General features: G+C 28.7%; 1 protein-coding gene across 1 annotated transcript in view; it reads right to left on the bottom strand.

Moving 5' to 3' along the window:
- The window catches only part of LOC100801071 (probable leucine-rich repeat receptor-like serine/threonine-protein kinase At3g14840), a 30,791-nt gene extending 24,855 nt beyond the window's left edge, over positions 1–5,936 (bottom strand). Inside the window, exons 1-13 of the mRNA XM_006573301.3 lie at positions 5,776–5,936; positions 5,480–5,636; positions 3,626–3,697; positions 3,155–3,223; positions 2,804–2,875; positions 2,641–2,712; positions 2,441–2,512; positions 2,101–2,172; positions 1,936–2,007; positions 1,781–1,852; positions 1,568–1,639; positions 1,116–1,187; positions 428–490 (exon numbers count right to left, since the gene is read on the bottom strand). Coding sequence (XP_006573364.1) covers positions 428–490; positions 1,116–1,187; positions 1,568–1,639; positions 1,781–1,852; positions 1,936–2,007; positions 2,101–2,172; positions 2,441–2,512; positions 2,641–2,712; positions 2,804–2,875; positions 3,155–3,223; positions 3,626–3,697; positions 5,480–5,636; positions 5,776–5,869 — 1,031 coding nt within the window. The 5' untranslated portion in view covers positions 5,870–5,936. The remainder of the gene's footprint in view (positions 1–427; positions 491–1,115; positions 1,188–1,567; positions 1,640–1,780; positions 1,853–1,935; positions 2,008–2,100; positions 2,173–2,440; positions 2,513–2,640; positions 2,713–2,803; positions 2,876–3,154; positions 3,224–3,625; positions 3,698–5,479; positions 5,637–5,775) is intronic.
- Between the last annotated feature and the right edge of the window lie 8,281 nt (positions 5,937–14,217).

The raw sequence follows: 14,217 nt of genomic DNA, 5'->3' as shown, positions 1-14,217 counted from the left end.
TGTAATATAATCCAAGACCTTTTTTCTTCGTATTCAAAATTTTGTTTTTGTCATATGGATTTTATAGTACAACGAGGCAAGGGAGAAATAGCATTACTGTCAAAATACAAAAAAGAAAGACAATGAATGATACAAGCTTGAATTTTCTTTTCTATAAAATCTATCCAAATGTACTCAGATTATTTGTCTCTAATATATGGGAGTGTTTTCTATTTTTACTTTTTTATTTAATGAAAAGATCAAAGGATTCTTATCTCTTCCTAAGGACGAAGTTAGAATTTTTCTGCATATTTTGCACTAAAAGCACTATGCCAAAGTTATGCACAAAAGGAACAAATAATTAGTGCAAGGGCACCATTTTATCAGTCAAAATACTTGAATTACTAAATTAATAAATCATATAGGTAGCATTTGAAAGGTAACTCACACATAGTGAGGTCTATCTATCAACCGAGGCAGCGATCCAGTGAGATGATTCCCTTCTAAAAAACTAGCAAAGCAAATATCAAGTCAATTAATATAACTCAAATTATTGATAGAAAAATGACAAATAGACTAGTGAACTATATTCAAAATTACGTGGACTGTCTTTAAGGATTTATCTAGTTTTACCTCACCAATATTAGTTTCAATTCAGTGACCAACATAAATGAATGACAAAAATTCCAGTCACCGATATCTTTTTCTGCTTTGCTACTCCTTAATTCCACTTATTGCTTTTCCTATCAATTTTTCTTTATTTTCTATTGCTTTTTTCCTCAAAAAATAGAAACATAATTATCTGATGGAGAAAAATTTCTTTCAAAGAGTTAAATACATTGTTCTGAACATTCAAGCAAAGTCAAATGAGGGGTGTATGTGTCCATTCCAAATAAAAAGACTACAGAAACACCGATATGTTTAAGTCTTTAGTTGAACAAACATATTGGCGAACAGTAAGCAAATTCTTGCCATGATACTGTATGTCTATCCAAAATAACCCAGTTAGAACTTTTACCATTTCAAACTAAAACTGAAGAAAGTTTAATGAAATAGAATAGCACTTCCTAGCTACTCAGAAATGTATGAGATTATTTTGGTGTAAAAATATAGAAAAATTATGGAAAATTTCTTACAGCATATTCAAGTGCGGAAGATCACCAAAAATGCTTGGAATTGGTCCAGTTAATTTGTTGTAGCTAACATCTCTAGAAAAGAAATTACGGTCAGAATATGTTCTTTTCTAATGGGAAAATTAAATTAAAGGAACATTAAACATAACTCCTATAATGTAGTGCATACAACAATTATGTTTTAAGTTCTTCACCAAATCAGTGAGACTAAAATGCAAGACTTTTACAAGCTTCTAAATATTGAAAAAAAAAAAACCCAAGTTTCACATTGGCTAGAAATAGTGTCAAGATAGAGTATATAAGTAGAAGACAACCCTCACCACTGAACTAGCTTTTGGGTTGGGTTAGGCTCAAACTCATATTTTAACTTTAAATATACTAAAATATGACAATAAAAATTGAGATTTATCATCTTAAAAAGAACATAAAGGAAAAGAAAATAAACCACCACTTACAATATTTCCAAATTAGTCAATTTTACAAGATTCTCTGGCAAGGATCCAATAATGTTGCAACTCCTGAATATTCTGGCAACCAATCATACAATATGCAAAGTGATAGCAACAACACATAAGCATATCTTTATTTTCATTCCCTGAAACACTTTCTTATCAAGACAATAACTTGAATAATAAAAATAATAATCATAATCATATCATCTGACTCACAGTGTTAACAAGTTTGTCATATTATTAAGTTGTGGAAACCGTGAATCAGATCCATTCAAGTCGGTGACCCTCCTGCATATCATATTTTAATCACTTATACAATAAAAAGCATGTTAATGCTTAAATCTTGGTTCATTAGAGAGCATCATACTTACAAGTCAGTAAGATTTCTCAGAATTGAAATTCCAGAAGGAATTGGCCCACTCAAACCACTCCCATGCATGATACTAAAAAATATGTTTTGGATAAGGCGACATTACGTAAAAAAATTAAAACAACTAAAGTTCATTAAAGAAAAGGGGAAAAAAATATAATCACACAGTTTCTCAAGATTTATCCAGCTCTGTATAAAATTGGGTATTGCTCCAGAGAATTGATTGTCGCCAATTCTACTGCATTGTAGGAGGATAAACCACAAATAGAAGTTAAATACGTTAGAGATTTAAAACCAAACATAACCTTTCAACTAACTTCCTAATCTTTTAGGAGAGTTTATTCTTGACATGGTATCAAAACCTCCATAATCAAATGGTTAAGAGTTAGATACTTGTCTCCCCAACTCTTCAAAATAAAGTTGATTTCAGCATAAGATAGAGTAGGCCTAAGCATTCTCAAAGTCAAATACAATACAATCTGACATATTAAATGCACAAAGCTTACAGTTCCTTCAATGTTGTGAGCCTAGCCAATGTTGCAGGTAACTCTCCAGTGAAATTGTTGGAGGTTAGATGCCTAAAGGAACAACAAGTAATGAATGGAAGGCATAGAATATGCACCAAATGATCAGTAAACTTAGCTTCAGAAATCAATATGGATCAACCAAATTCAAAGTCATTCAGAGACTATTGAAAAGGGCTTACAGTTTTTCAATCTGGGCAAGATTCCCAAGCTCTAGAGGAAGACTTCCAGATAACTGATTGAACTCCAATTTTCTATTCATTTTAAATTCAGATCCTCTAAACTCTCTCACAAAAAGAAAAACTAGAAAGGGAAAAAGTTTAATGTACAAAACCAGAAACTTACAAAATTTTGAGAGTGGTGATGTTTCCAAGCTCCTTTGGGATTGGACCAGTTAGACGGTTTCCAATAAAGGAACTTACAAAAGGGAAATTGTACAATTAGATTCCCCGTTGTTTTAGGAAATAAGGACAAGATAACAAATTAAAAAAAAATTACGAGACATTAAAAGAAAGAGAAAAACGAAAACCCATTGTCTTTAATTCTTTTTTTTTTTATTGATTGTCTTTAATTCTATCCTCAAGAGAATCCTGATCAAATAATAGTATTTATTTTTTAATATTTTAAATTGGGCCACTTATGCATGAAGGAGAAAAATTAAGAGTGAAAGCAAAGGAACAAAGCATGATATATTACATGTTGACGAGATTTAAGGTTCCCAATTGCCTAGGAATTGTACCATTAAGGTAGTTCCGAGTGAAGTCACTGCAATAAATTAAAGACAAAGAATTAATAAATCAAATAATACTAATGAAGGTATATATCAAGATAAATTGTCCTTTTAGTCCGAAAACATTTTTAAATTTATATTTTTAGTTCTTAAATTTTTTATTTCTGTTTTCATTCTTTTAATTTTTTTTCATCTTTCTTTTAGTCATTTAATTTTTTCGTCCTTATTTTTAATTCTTTTAGAAACTAAAAGTTAGGACGCAAAAATTGTTAAAAGACTAAAAATATGATGAAATAACAAGTTAAAAGATTAAAGCCAAAGAAAAAAAATTCAAGAACTAAAAATTATAATTTTATTAATTTTAATAACTAAAAGATAATAAATCATGTATATTATAACAGTCAAATTGCAAGTTAAGAATGTTACACCATACATACATTTGTTGGAGATAGGATAATCTGACCAGATCCGTTGAGATAATACCCGAAAGATTTTGTTCTTTTAAGATGCTGCAGCCATTAAAAATCATGAAGTTGTTAATGCTGAAGAAATGAATATATTTATATATAGTGCATGTGTGTGAGAGTGAGTGAGAGATGAACAAACTTTAACTATTTACAAATATATTAATATTTTATAATTTTAATATTGAGCAGTGTCATTAACGATTATATTACTACTTCTACTCATTTTTTAAAATTATTAGCTTTAAAATATATTTTCGGACAATAATAATTAGAAAATGAAGGATTGTGAGTTGTCCTTAAAAGATGAATGAGTGTGTAACCATTAAGAATCAAAAGGGTTATATTGACATTATGTTTAGAGTGTGTTAATTGAAAAGTCATCCAATGACTATTTTTGGATCATTACTTTAATATAAAATATTTATTATTTTTGTGGTGATTAATTTCTATCGAAAAATTAGATTAGTTATCTTTGGTAAAATACTTCCTCTCAATTATATTTTTTTAATACTAAGACTTGAACTTGAAATCTTTCTTAAGAATATTGAGTCTATTACGTCTTAAATTAACGACGGTCACTTTTCAATTGAATCATCAAGATCAAGGAAGAGAAGTTAAGCCATTAAATATATCTGAAAATAAAACAAGTTTCCAATTATACCCTAACATAATTATACATCTAACTAATTTCACTGATAATTAATTAAATGCTTAGCCTAAATTATTATCTCACATTCTCTCTTTTCCACGTCATTATTAATATTCACTCATTATTCTATTATCCCCATCAATGGATATAGACCAATAACAACCTTTAATCTCAATATTTATATTCCCTAATAATAAAGTGATGAGAATAGCATAAAGGACAAAATTGGAAAATCATTATTAATAGGTTAGTTAATAACTTATAAATAAGGTCAAGTATTTCTTCTAGAATGTGACCAATATATAAGACCGGAAGGAGTACCAATTATGTTCTTATTAAATATTAATAGTCATTAACTTGTTATGAGTGATATGAAAATATTAAAGTCCAAAAATATTATGCATCACTATCAATTAAAAACTTAAATACTTAGAATATTTAATAAGAACCATTAATGAAAAAATATTAAATGATTCATAGGAATTTTAAAATGCCTTGTAAAAAGGACTATCAATTCCTTTTAAACTATGTCTTATAATATAAAAAAAAACATAGTAAAAGAGTAATTAATGTGATAGTGAACTTTTCAAACAACATATAAATAAAAACAATTTGATTTCCAAAAATCTAATAATTAAAAAGGAATGGAGGTAGTAATAAGTTTCATGCAAATTTCACTTAATAATCTATTTGTATCCACTATTATTAAATTCATCATTAAAAATTATTCACTCGCATTTGTAAAATAAAAATAATTGTCTCACAATAACTATCATGTTAGTTTTTCAATGCAATATTAATTATATTTTTGACTAATACTTCAAATAAGTGTTACTTCAGTTTTTTAATGTAACACTACTTCTAATTTTATATATAAGAAACAATTATTTAATTCATCATAATCAATAAAAATAATTAAATTAATTAATATATTATAAATTTACTTTTTTTCAAGACTATCCATTATATTAATAATTTAAAAAGTGACTATTTTTTAAAGGATAATTGTTCCATCAATGAATGCATTTTCTTTAATTAACAGTTTAATAAATACACTCACTCGAAAAAATGATGGTAATTATTAATATATCTCGCAATTAATTAAGAATAAAACATAAATTTAACAATAAAGTAGTCCAAAGTAGTCCTATAAATAGAAAGAGAGAGAGACGTACATGCTTACAACATGGCAAGTGTGATTAACAAATGAACAATTGCATGTGACGACATTCTTTTCGGAAGAATTCCAATTACTCTTTCCAGTACATGGATCTACGCTGTAGTTCCAATTTTTCTTCCCAATTGTGTGTGCTATGTCTCTCAGAGCTTGCACTAACACACGCACATAAATATAAATGTTTATATCAATAAACTCTATCAAATAAAAATAACCAAACCCCATCACGAATCAAAGCAAGAATAGAATAAAATGACTAAGATCTATCTACGCATGTACATGTGCATTACGTACCTTCGTCTTCTGGCAAAGTGGCTCCAAAAGCTAAGGAAGCAAAGCAAAAAGGAAGAAGGAAAAGAAGAGGAAATCCAGAGAAGACACCCATCATTATTGTCGGTGATCGGAAATGAATGGTATCGTACCACTAGCTTAACTATGTCTTCGGGTTTTGTAATAATAGAGTCGTCGACAGAAAAAGACAAATTATATATATATATATATATATATATATATATATATATATATAAAATAAAGACTATTTAATTTCTTACAATAAAGTTTTGAATAATTCACCAATTTTATTTTTTTTGAATTTTACGAAGGTTAAACACTTGCCCACAAGTTCTCCTTCCATTAGACATTAACACTGTTTGAGCGATGAGAGAAAATTAAACAAGAAAAGGAAAAGGAAGAGATAGTGAAGAAAAAATGGCATTCGTAGTTTGATATAGTTTTCTTTAAAAATTTTAATGGCTGCACACAATCACTGTGCTGGTGTGAAAATTGTGACTCATTAGCCATGGAAAATGGCTAATAATTACCAACGAGTTTATTTCTTTTAGGCCCCCTGAAAGAAAGAGATCATGTTGAATGATTGGATTCTTAGTGTATTTTAGAAAATTCTTGATAAGTATTATCTATATGTGATTTATATACTGAAATTATATAATAATTATTTAGTTTTTTTATTATTTATTTTGTGTTAAAACAACATAAACTTAGTTTATTTTAAGTTTTTATTCAAGAGATGTTAAAGTTAATAATTTATAATAATTTTGGTTGAATTTATTGTTGAGATTGTGAAAAGGGATGAAAGAATGCTTCCAATGAAAGAATTATTCGATTCCTCAACAAAATTTGGACAAATTTGTGCATACCTTCAGGAAATTTTGAGTACGTCAGCAAATAAAACAATTTGGTGTATTTTTAAAACTAAAAATTGAAACTAAAATTAGAGATAAATATGTGTGTTCAACATTCAATCTATCATGTTATCAATTTTAGTAAATAATTGTTCTTTATTTTATTATTATATTTATTGTTTTATTAAATTGTTAATTTGACAAGTCTTTGATTAAAATTAGAGGCTTGTTATCATAATAGAGATTATGATAATGAGAAACAATTCTTTTATAATTTTAATTTATTCTTGATCGTAGGATTATTGTAAATAGGATATTAATAATATGACACATCAATATATATGTAATGTTCTTTATTGGATAAAGATTAATATATCTCATTTCTTAAATTGCATATATAGATTATATATGTGAATGTCATCATTGAACCGATTTAATTGAGAGTTCTCCATAGTTAATATTACCTTGATATGTCAATAGGAAGTTCTAAAGAAGAAATATAATAGTTTCTTTTGGCATGAGATTATCATAGTAATTAACAAGTTATTTGTTATATTTTAATTTCAAACACCTAATGTCTTGAGGCACTAGTTGAATGAATATTTGATAAGATTAAATACTTATAGAATTAATAATTAATCAAGAAGAAATTAATCAACTTTAGGTAATGAGTTTGAGCTCTATGATAGAGTTAAGATCTTGATCAGGACAACTGAATGAAAGAAGAAAAGAGTTTCTTATTGGTTCTTGAAGGTAAAAGATGTTACTTCATATTATATGGACGTTAAGGAGTGCTCCTAGATACCTACCTTGATTAGTAAATTAATTATGACTAATTAAATATCGATTTAGTATTTAACCTATGGGATCACACACAAATGAGTGTTCCAATATTTACAAAAGAAAATAATTTATTTAATAATTAAATTAGAGAATTTAATTTAATCAAATAAATATTTTAGTGAAATATTATTATATTTGTTGCTAGAACCAATAATATAATCAATATAAAAAAGAGTATTATTTTATAAATGTGGAAGTTGTCCATAAAATAAGAATAATATTTTGTTGTTGCATATCAAGATAACATGTGATTAATTATCATAATTAATTATGTGATTAATTATGCTAGGAAGTTTCTTAAAATAAAATAAAATAAAAGATATGAGATAGTTTTTATTTTTATATAGGTAAAGAGATATGAAATTATTTTAAATAAAACATTTTCTTTTTTTCTTTGAGAAAAGACCTAAATCCATATATCTTTAATATGGTAAATAGAAGTATCTACCCGAGGTAAAAAGTACTAAACACACGTACTAGAAAAATTAAGTCTAGTTTTAGACATTAAAAGAGAATTTGTTCTTTAGGGTTTCACTCATCAAAGGGTTGATAACAAAGATTGGTTTAGGTGAAGAAAGATTTTGTTACTTCAAGAACGTGCATTCAGGTACACAAATATATTTTTCTCTATTTATTATTGTTGTATATTTTGAATGCAAAATAGATCATATTTTTTTTTCCTCTACAAGTGTTAGAAACACTTCCATGTAACTATCACAACCACCACCACCATCGTCGTCGTTGCCACCACTCACCGTAATTTCCGCTGCAGCAACTACCGCTACCATTGCCCTTGTCATCACTATTACCACCACCACTCTACCATTGTCACCATAACCACCATCACTGCCATAACAACCACCACCACCTTCATCACCATTACCGTCATAACAACCACCACCAGCTTTGTTGCCATCACTCACCGTCATTATTGTCATCGTAACCACCATTGCCATTATTGTCACCATTGTCACTACTGCAACCACCATCATTACCATTGCTATCACCACCAGTAGCGGATCTAAGACCCTAAGTCACTGAGTGCAAATTATAAAAAATAAAATCAGTGGGTTCAATTATATAAATATAGATAAAATAAAATATAAAAATATAAGATTTTATTTACAAATTTGATGAATTTTAAAAAATGAGGGGGTGCAAGTGCCCACCCTCACAGCCATGTAGGTCCGCCATTGATCACCACTCACCACCATTGTTGCTGCTACAACCACCATTACCACCACTATCATTGTCGTCACCACAACCACCACCATCACCACCATTGTCGTCACCATTATCATTGCTAGTGCAACCACCACCACTATTGTCATCAACACAACTACCACCACCATCCTCTCCACCATTGTTGTTGTCACCACCACCCCCTATAGTTATATAATCCATATCATGGGGCACACCAAACATTGAATAAGATTAAGACTTATCTTACTCTTATCGTTTCATGTTCTTATCTTGTTCGTACATTCTATCTCATCCCATCTTATCCTAACCACCAAATGGGCTCTAAACTCAAAAAATTTATCTAATAATTTTTTTACTATGGTAATAAATTAGGTAAGGATTTCATGTCACATAAAATATATGGTAACAATTAATATATACGCTTAACTATTTTAGCTTACTATGATATTTATTTGAGCTAAAATCTAATGGATATTTTGATTATCACCTCAATATTTTTTTGAACTTGAATCTTTTTTATTTTTTATGATATTGGTATGAAGTTGTTCCCATCGGAAGGAGTGACTAATATTCATTGGGACAACTTTTGTCAACTATTGGTTTTTGAACTTTAATCTAGTAGACCAATGATGGAATTTATTAATTTATTGGAACAACTTCATATTTATATTTAGAGAAAAAATACTCATTCAAATCATATAATTTTATAAAAACAAAATTAAGGAAAACTTACAGCTTGAATTTCTAAGAAGCTCAATTTAAAAAATGTTATCATAATAACAAGTATCTCACTATCTTGTACTTATTGTTTTTGAAATATTAATAAAATATAGAAAACAATAAAAATAAAAATAATTAATAGATAAAGAATAATATTTATGTATGACACAAATATGAAGAATATCTAAAGTTTAAAAAATAAGCTAAATTTAGTACAGGAATTCTCCTCATATACGTAAGGACACTACTAACAAGTTGTTGGTCCAAGTAATACTAGACTCTATATCCTTACATAATGTTTTGGATTTGAATATTGTGGATAAAAAAACATGATTAGAAGGAGAGACTTCATAAAAGATTATCAATTAAATTTTTTGACGAAAATTAGTCATCAACACAATTAATACTCCGTACCAATGTCACACTGATGAAAAAATATATCTAAAGACATTTTTAGGACAATACAGGATGAAATGGAAGGAGAAATTGCTCAATTCATTTGATTTGTAAAACTAGGAAAGCAACATAATTGAAAACCATGGATCATGATCAATAGCCCCACCTGGCACACACAAATTTAAATTGTATTTCATCGAACAATACTTTTTTATTATAAAATAACTATTTTATATTTATAAATTTTGTCATAATTATTAGTTTATGAAAGATAATATATTTAAAATTAGAGTGATATAGGAATTAAACGTTAGACTCAAATATAAATTTGATGCTTAGTTTGGGACTATTTTTTCCCTAAAAATTGTATATTTTAGTCCTCCAAATTTTTAAAAATCTGATTTTAATGTCTCTTTGTTAACTTTATGTTACAAGGGTTCTCCATTTGACAAGTGACGTGTAACTTTGTGACAATTTTTATTGGCAAAATTTAATTTTTAATTTAAATCAATTGATATAATTTTCTATTGTTAAAAGCCACCTAAGTATAAAAAAAAAGAAGTTAAAATCCCTACACCCGAGGGTGAAGTTATTGTTCTCTCTTAATTTCTTCCTACATCATTGAACCCAAACAGAAAGAAAATTGTTGGTGTTAAGTTTCATTAAAATTATCTTGGATAAGATATTTTGGTTAGTTTTTAACCTCTTTCATTAAATGAAAACTTGTTTGACTATTGAATAGATAAGTTTTTTTTAGTAACTTTTAGTATTTTTTGAAACGCTCAACTTCTAACTTTTTATATTTTTTCAATTTTTATCCTTAATATATTTATCTAATTTTTTAGTTATCCTTTTTAAATAAATTATGATTTTATTACTTTTCTATCATTTTATACTTTCAATAACTTCATAAGTTATCTTTAAGAATACTTATAATTTATTAAAAAAAATTAACTTTCAATTTTACTAGCTAACTTTTCAACTTTAAGCTAGTTTTGTCAAAATAGCCTAAAGTAATTCCCATGAAAAAAAGTATCATTGAAGTGGCTACAATTATCTTGCCCTTTTTCAACTTAATCAAATTCTATGCTTCCTTTGAATCTGAGATGTACTTCCTTCAACTTCAATTTGCTTCCAATCTCATTAACGGATTCATTGTATCTTGGTACATTTCAATGGGTTAACGTTCTTTCTCAATTTAAACAATTTAGTCCTCAAAATGATGTTGTATCTGTTAGAACAAAGGAGATAATGGGTGAAAGTTTGGAAAAAAAAAAGAAAAAAAAAACTTCAAGTCCCACATCGTTCAAGGTAAACACTTGAATAGTATTTTACTCCCTATATATAGAGAACCCCTTTCTTCATTTTTTTCTTGTCCTAGTTGAGAAGCATTTTCTCAACTTTTCTTTCTCCCTCCCAAATCTCAGCCGATGCATTTCTAGCAAACCCCTTCCTCTTTCTTTCTGTCACTCTAAATTTTCGGTTGGTTATTAGAGTGACTCTTCAAGTCATATTTTCGGTTGGCTATTAGAGTGACTTTTCAAGTCATATTTTCAGGTGGCTTTAGAGTGACTTTTCAAGTCATACAAGAGGGTGTAATTCTAGAAAGGTTCCCTCAATGTAGTGGGAATCTTATACAGTTATCTGAGCTGTTTTATCCTGAGGACTTCGTGGTTGATAGTCTGCTTGCACAATTTTTGACAATGCCACGAAACGTCTTAAAGAAAGCGACATTGTCCACGACTCAGCCAGTAATTTTTTCGGTTTGCCATAAATTATTTTAACAACAGTATCAGACCCTAGATTTTATTACAATTTTTCACAGTCCAACAATTTAAACACAGGGCTAGTGATAATACCCCACAAACGTTGGGAGGAATTCCGACAAAGACTTCGAGGGCAGTTTCATTGTGGCTGGCGAAAAGTCGAGTGGTGAGGGATTTCAAAAGCAAGGATTATGAGTTTGGTGATTGAATTTGGGGTTTACGGGTTTGAAGGGTAGCCAAGAGGCGCTCAAATGTTTTTTTAGAGGAATTTACCTTGTAATCAAAAGAGTTTATTCTAGTAAGAGATCGATGTCTTACTCCATTTTAAGGAAAAAAGAAAAAAAAAAGAACAATAACAAGACAAACACATGTGGAACAAATTAAGGATTTACACTCTGCTTGACCCAGTCTTGTTCAGAATAGAGCATGCCTTTACTAGTTAATTTTATAATACACAATATCTCAAATAACAATTAATATTTACATCAATACAAATCTATAAATAAGTTTTAAATAATACATGTTTTTCAAACCTTAACTAGACTTCACTGTGAACTTAAATATGAAGAACACACAAAATCTTCAAACATGGGTTGTGCAAATAATCTAATTTGGGCTTTCCAAGTCTAAGAATGTTGATAACAAGGAAAAATATCATTTTAGTTTTAGAATAATACAATTTGAGCATTATAACAGATTAATTAAGACGAAAATACGAAATATGCATAGTGAAAAATTTCCAAATTTGTCTCCCTTCTTAACTATGTTCGAAACTTTCAACACCAATAATATAATGCCATCAAAATTCTAGTAAGTAAAAACAACGTCAATTGAAGATATTTTTAAGAGCAAAAGAAGTTATAAATTCAAATGAAGGAAAAAAGTCATTTCAATTCTCAATTGAAACATACATGATGATAACTGAGTTTTGAGCAATTTAAATTGTTCTTGGAGGTTAAGATTTAGTAGGTGACAAGCAAGAAATCCGATAAATACAGAGAATAAAACATAGGAAAATCCTAACATTTATTTGACTTTGTTTGGATGCATAAAATCCAAAAAAATTGTGAAAATAATAAATTTTATTCTTTGAACTTTTAAAACCCTAACTACTATGGATAAACACTTGATGTAAATCATTAGTGTTGGTCTGGTGGTGGAAAATTTAAGGTAGTATATACATGAAATTCTAGGTTCAAATCTCAGGACGATCACTGTAAACACAAAAACGATGCTGTTTACAAAAAATATTAAAAATATGTCATAAAGAAAATCATATTATATATATAAATATAATTCCAAAAATGATCAAAAGATACCTGCACTCCAATCATATTATAAAGTAGTTTTTTAAGAAAGACATAAAAGATGACTTATTGGTCCTTATAAAATAGAGGGTTTTTTTATTCTAGCCTTTTGTTTTGTTTTTTTTTTACATATTTTAGTTCACATTGCAAAGTAACAATGTAAAATGAGGATGTAAGTTCAGGGGATCTAACTAGTTGAGCAGAGTGAGTGAATTATTGTAAATCCCCATATACTATATTTGATTCCTACAACTTAAAAAGAAAATGAGGACATAATAAGGACATTGGTAGTCCATTAACTTGTCATCTAATAATGCAGTCACGTGCAATTTCTTTATAAATTGTGTTTTTAAATCTTGACAACTAGGGATTTAAAGATGTTGTTTATCAAAAGAAAATTAGCATGTGTCTACTAAGTAGATTCCTTGATGATTGACAAGTCAATGGACGGTTAATGTCACTATTACTTAATCAGTTAATGTTATACTTGCCATGAGTGTTTACATTCCATTGGGGGCTTCAAGTGACAAAGTTTGGAGTTGAAGAGGATTCCAAGGGCTTGAATCCATGTATAGAGACCAAGCTTATCATGCATGTTCATGTTCACACTTCACACAAACCAAAACTAGCATATATAAGATGGTTAAAATTACAGCCGAGTAGTATTAGTCTTGTTTGATTCGTTCATGTAGCGTGAAAATTTAAGGAGAAAGATGTGAACCTTAAAAAAAATGAATATGGAAAGACATCAATTATACGTCTTTTTTTTTTTTACATAGATATTCTTTTTTAGATGTAATCATGTTTGATCCAGCATTAAGTGTGACTATTTCTCTCTGAGAACTTTCGAGCCTTGGACATTATAAGTGTGATATAACAAATCATTCCCTCTCATTTTGTGTCTGACGTAGTGTTTGAACTTTCGAACCCTGAGAAGTCAGTCACAAAAAATAATGCAGAAGAAGCAAGAAGAGTTAATAAAGCAATCTCAAAATCATTCACAATTTAGTCCCTGACTTTGGTTCAGAACCATCAGATTTGAAGAAGCCACTCATTCTATCATCATCAAATGACGTGGCACTAAAATTGACTTCACTAACAGCGTTACTTTAAAATTTAACGAAAGGACTATTTTGCAACACTTATGCAAAGATAGAGACTATTTTGAATTTAGCATTACGATAGGGACTAATATGCAAAATGGGTACAATCTCAGGGACTAAATTGCCTATTCACTCAATTGATTAAGGTTCCTCTATTTCTTATATAATACTAATAATAATAATAGATTTAAATATATTTTTAGTGAGTTAATTGCATGTGTATAACAGAAGGTGAAATGATCATCCCAAGTGACAC

This window comes from Glycine max, chromosome 1, assembly GCF_000004515.6.
Source record: "Glycine max cultivar Williams 82 chromosome 1, Glycine_max_v4.0, whole genome shotgun sequence".
NCBI classification, from domain to species: domain Eukaryota; kingdom Viridiplantae; phylum Streptophyta; class Magnoliopsida; order Fabales; family Fabaceae; genus Glycine; species Glycine max.
Note: the sequence above shows the minus strand (reverse complement) of the source record. Positions and strands in the feature narration are given on the sequence as shown.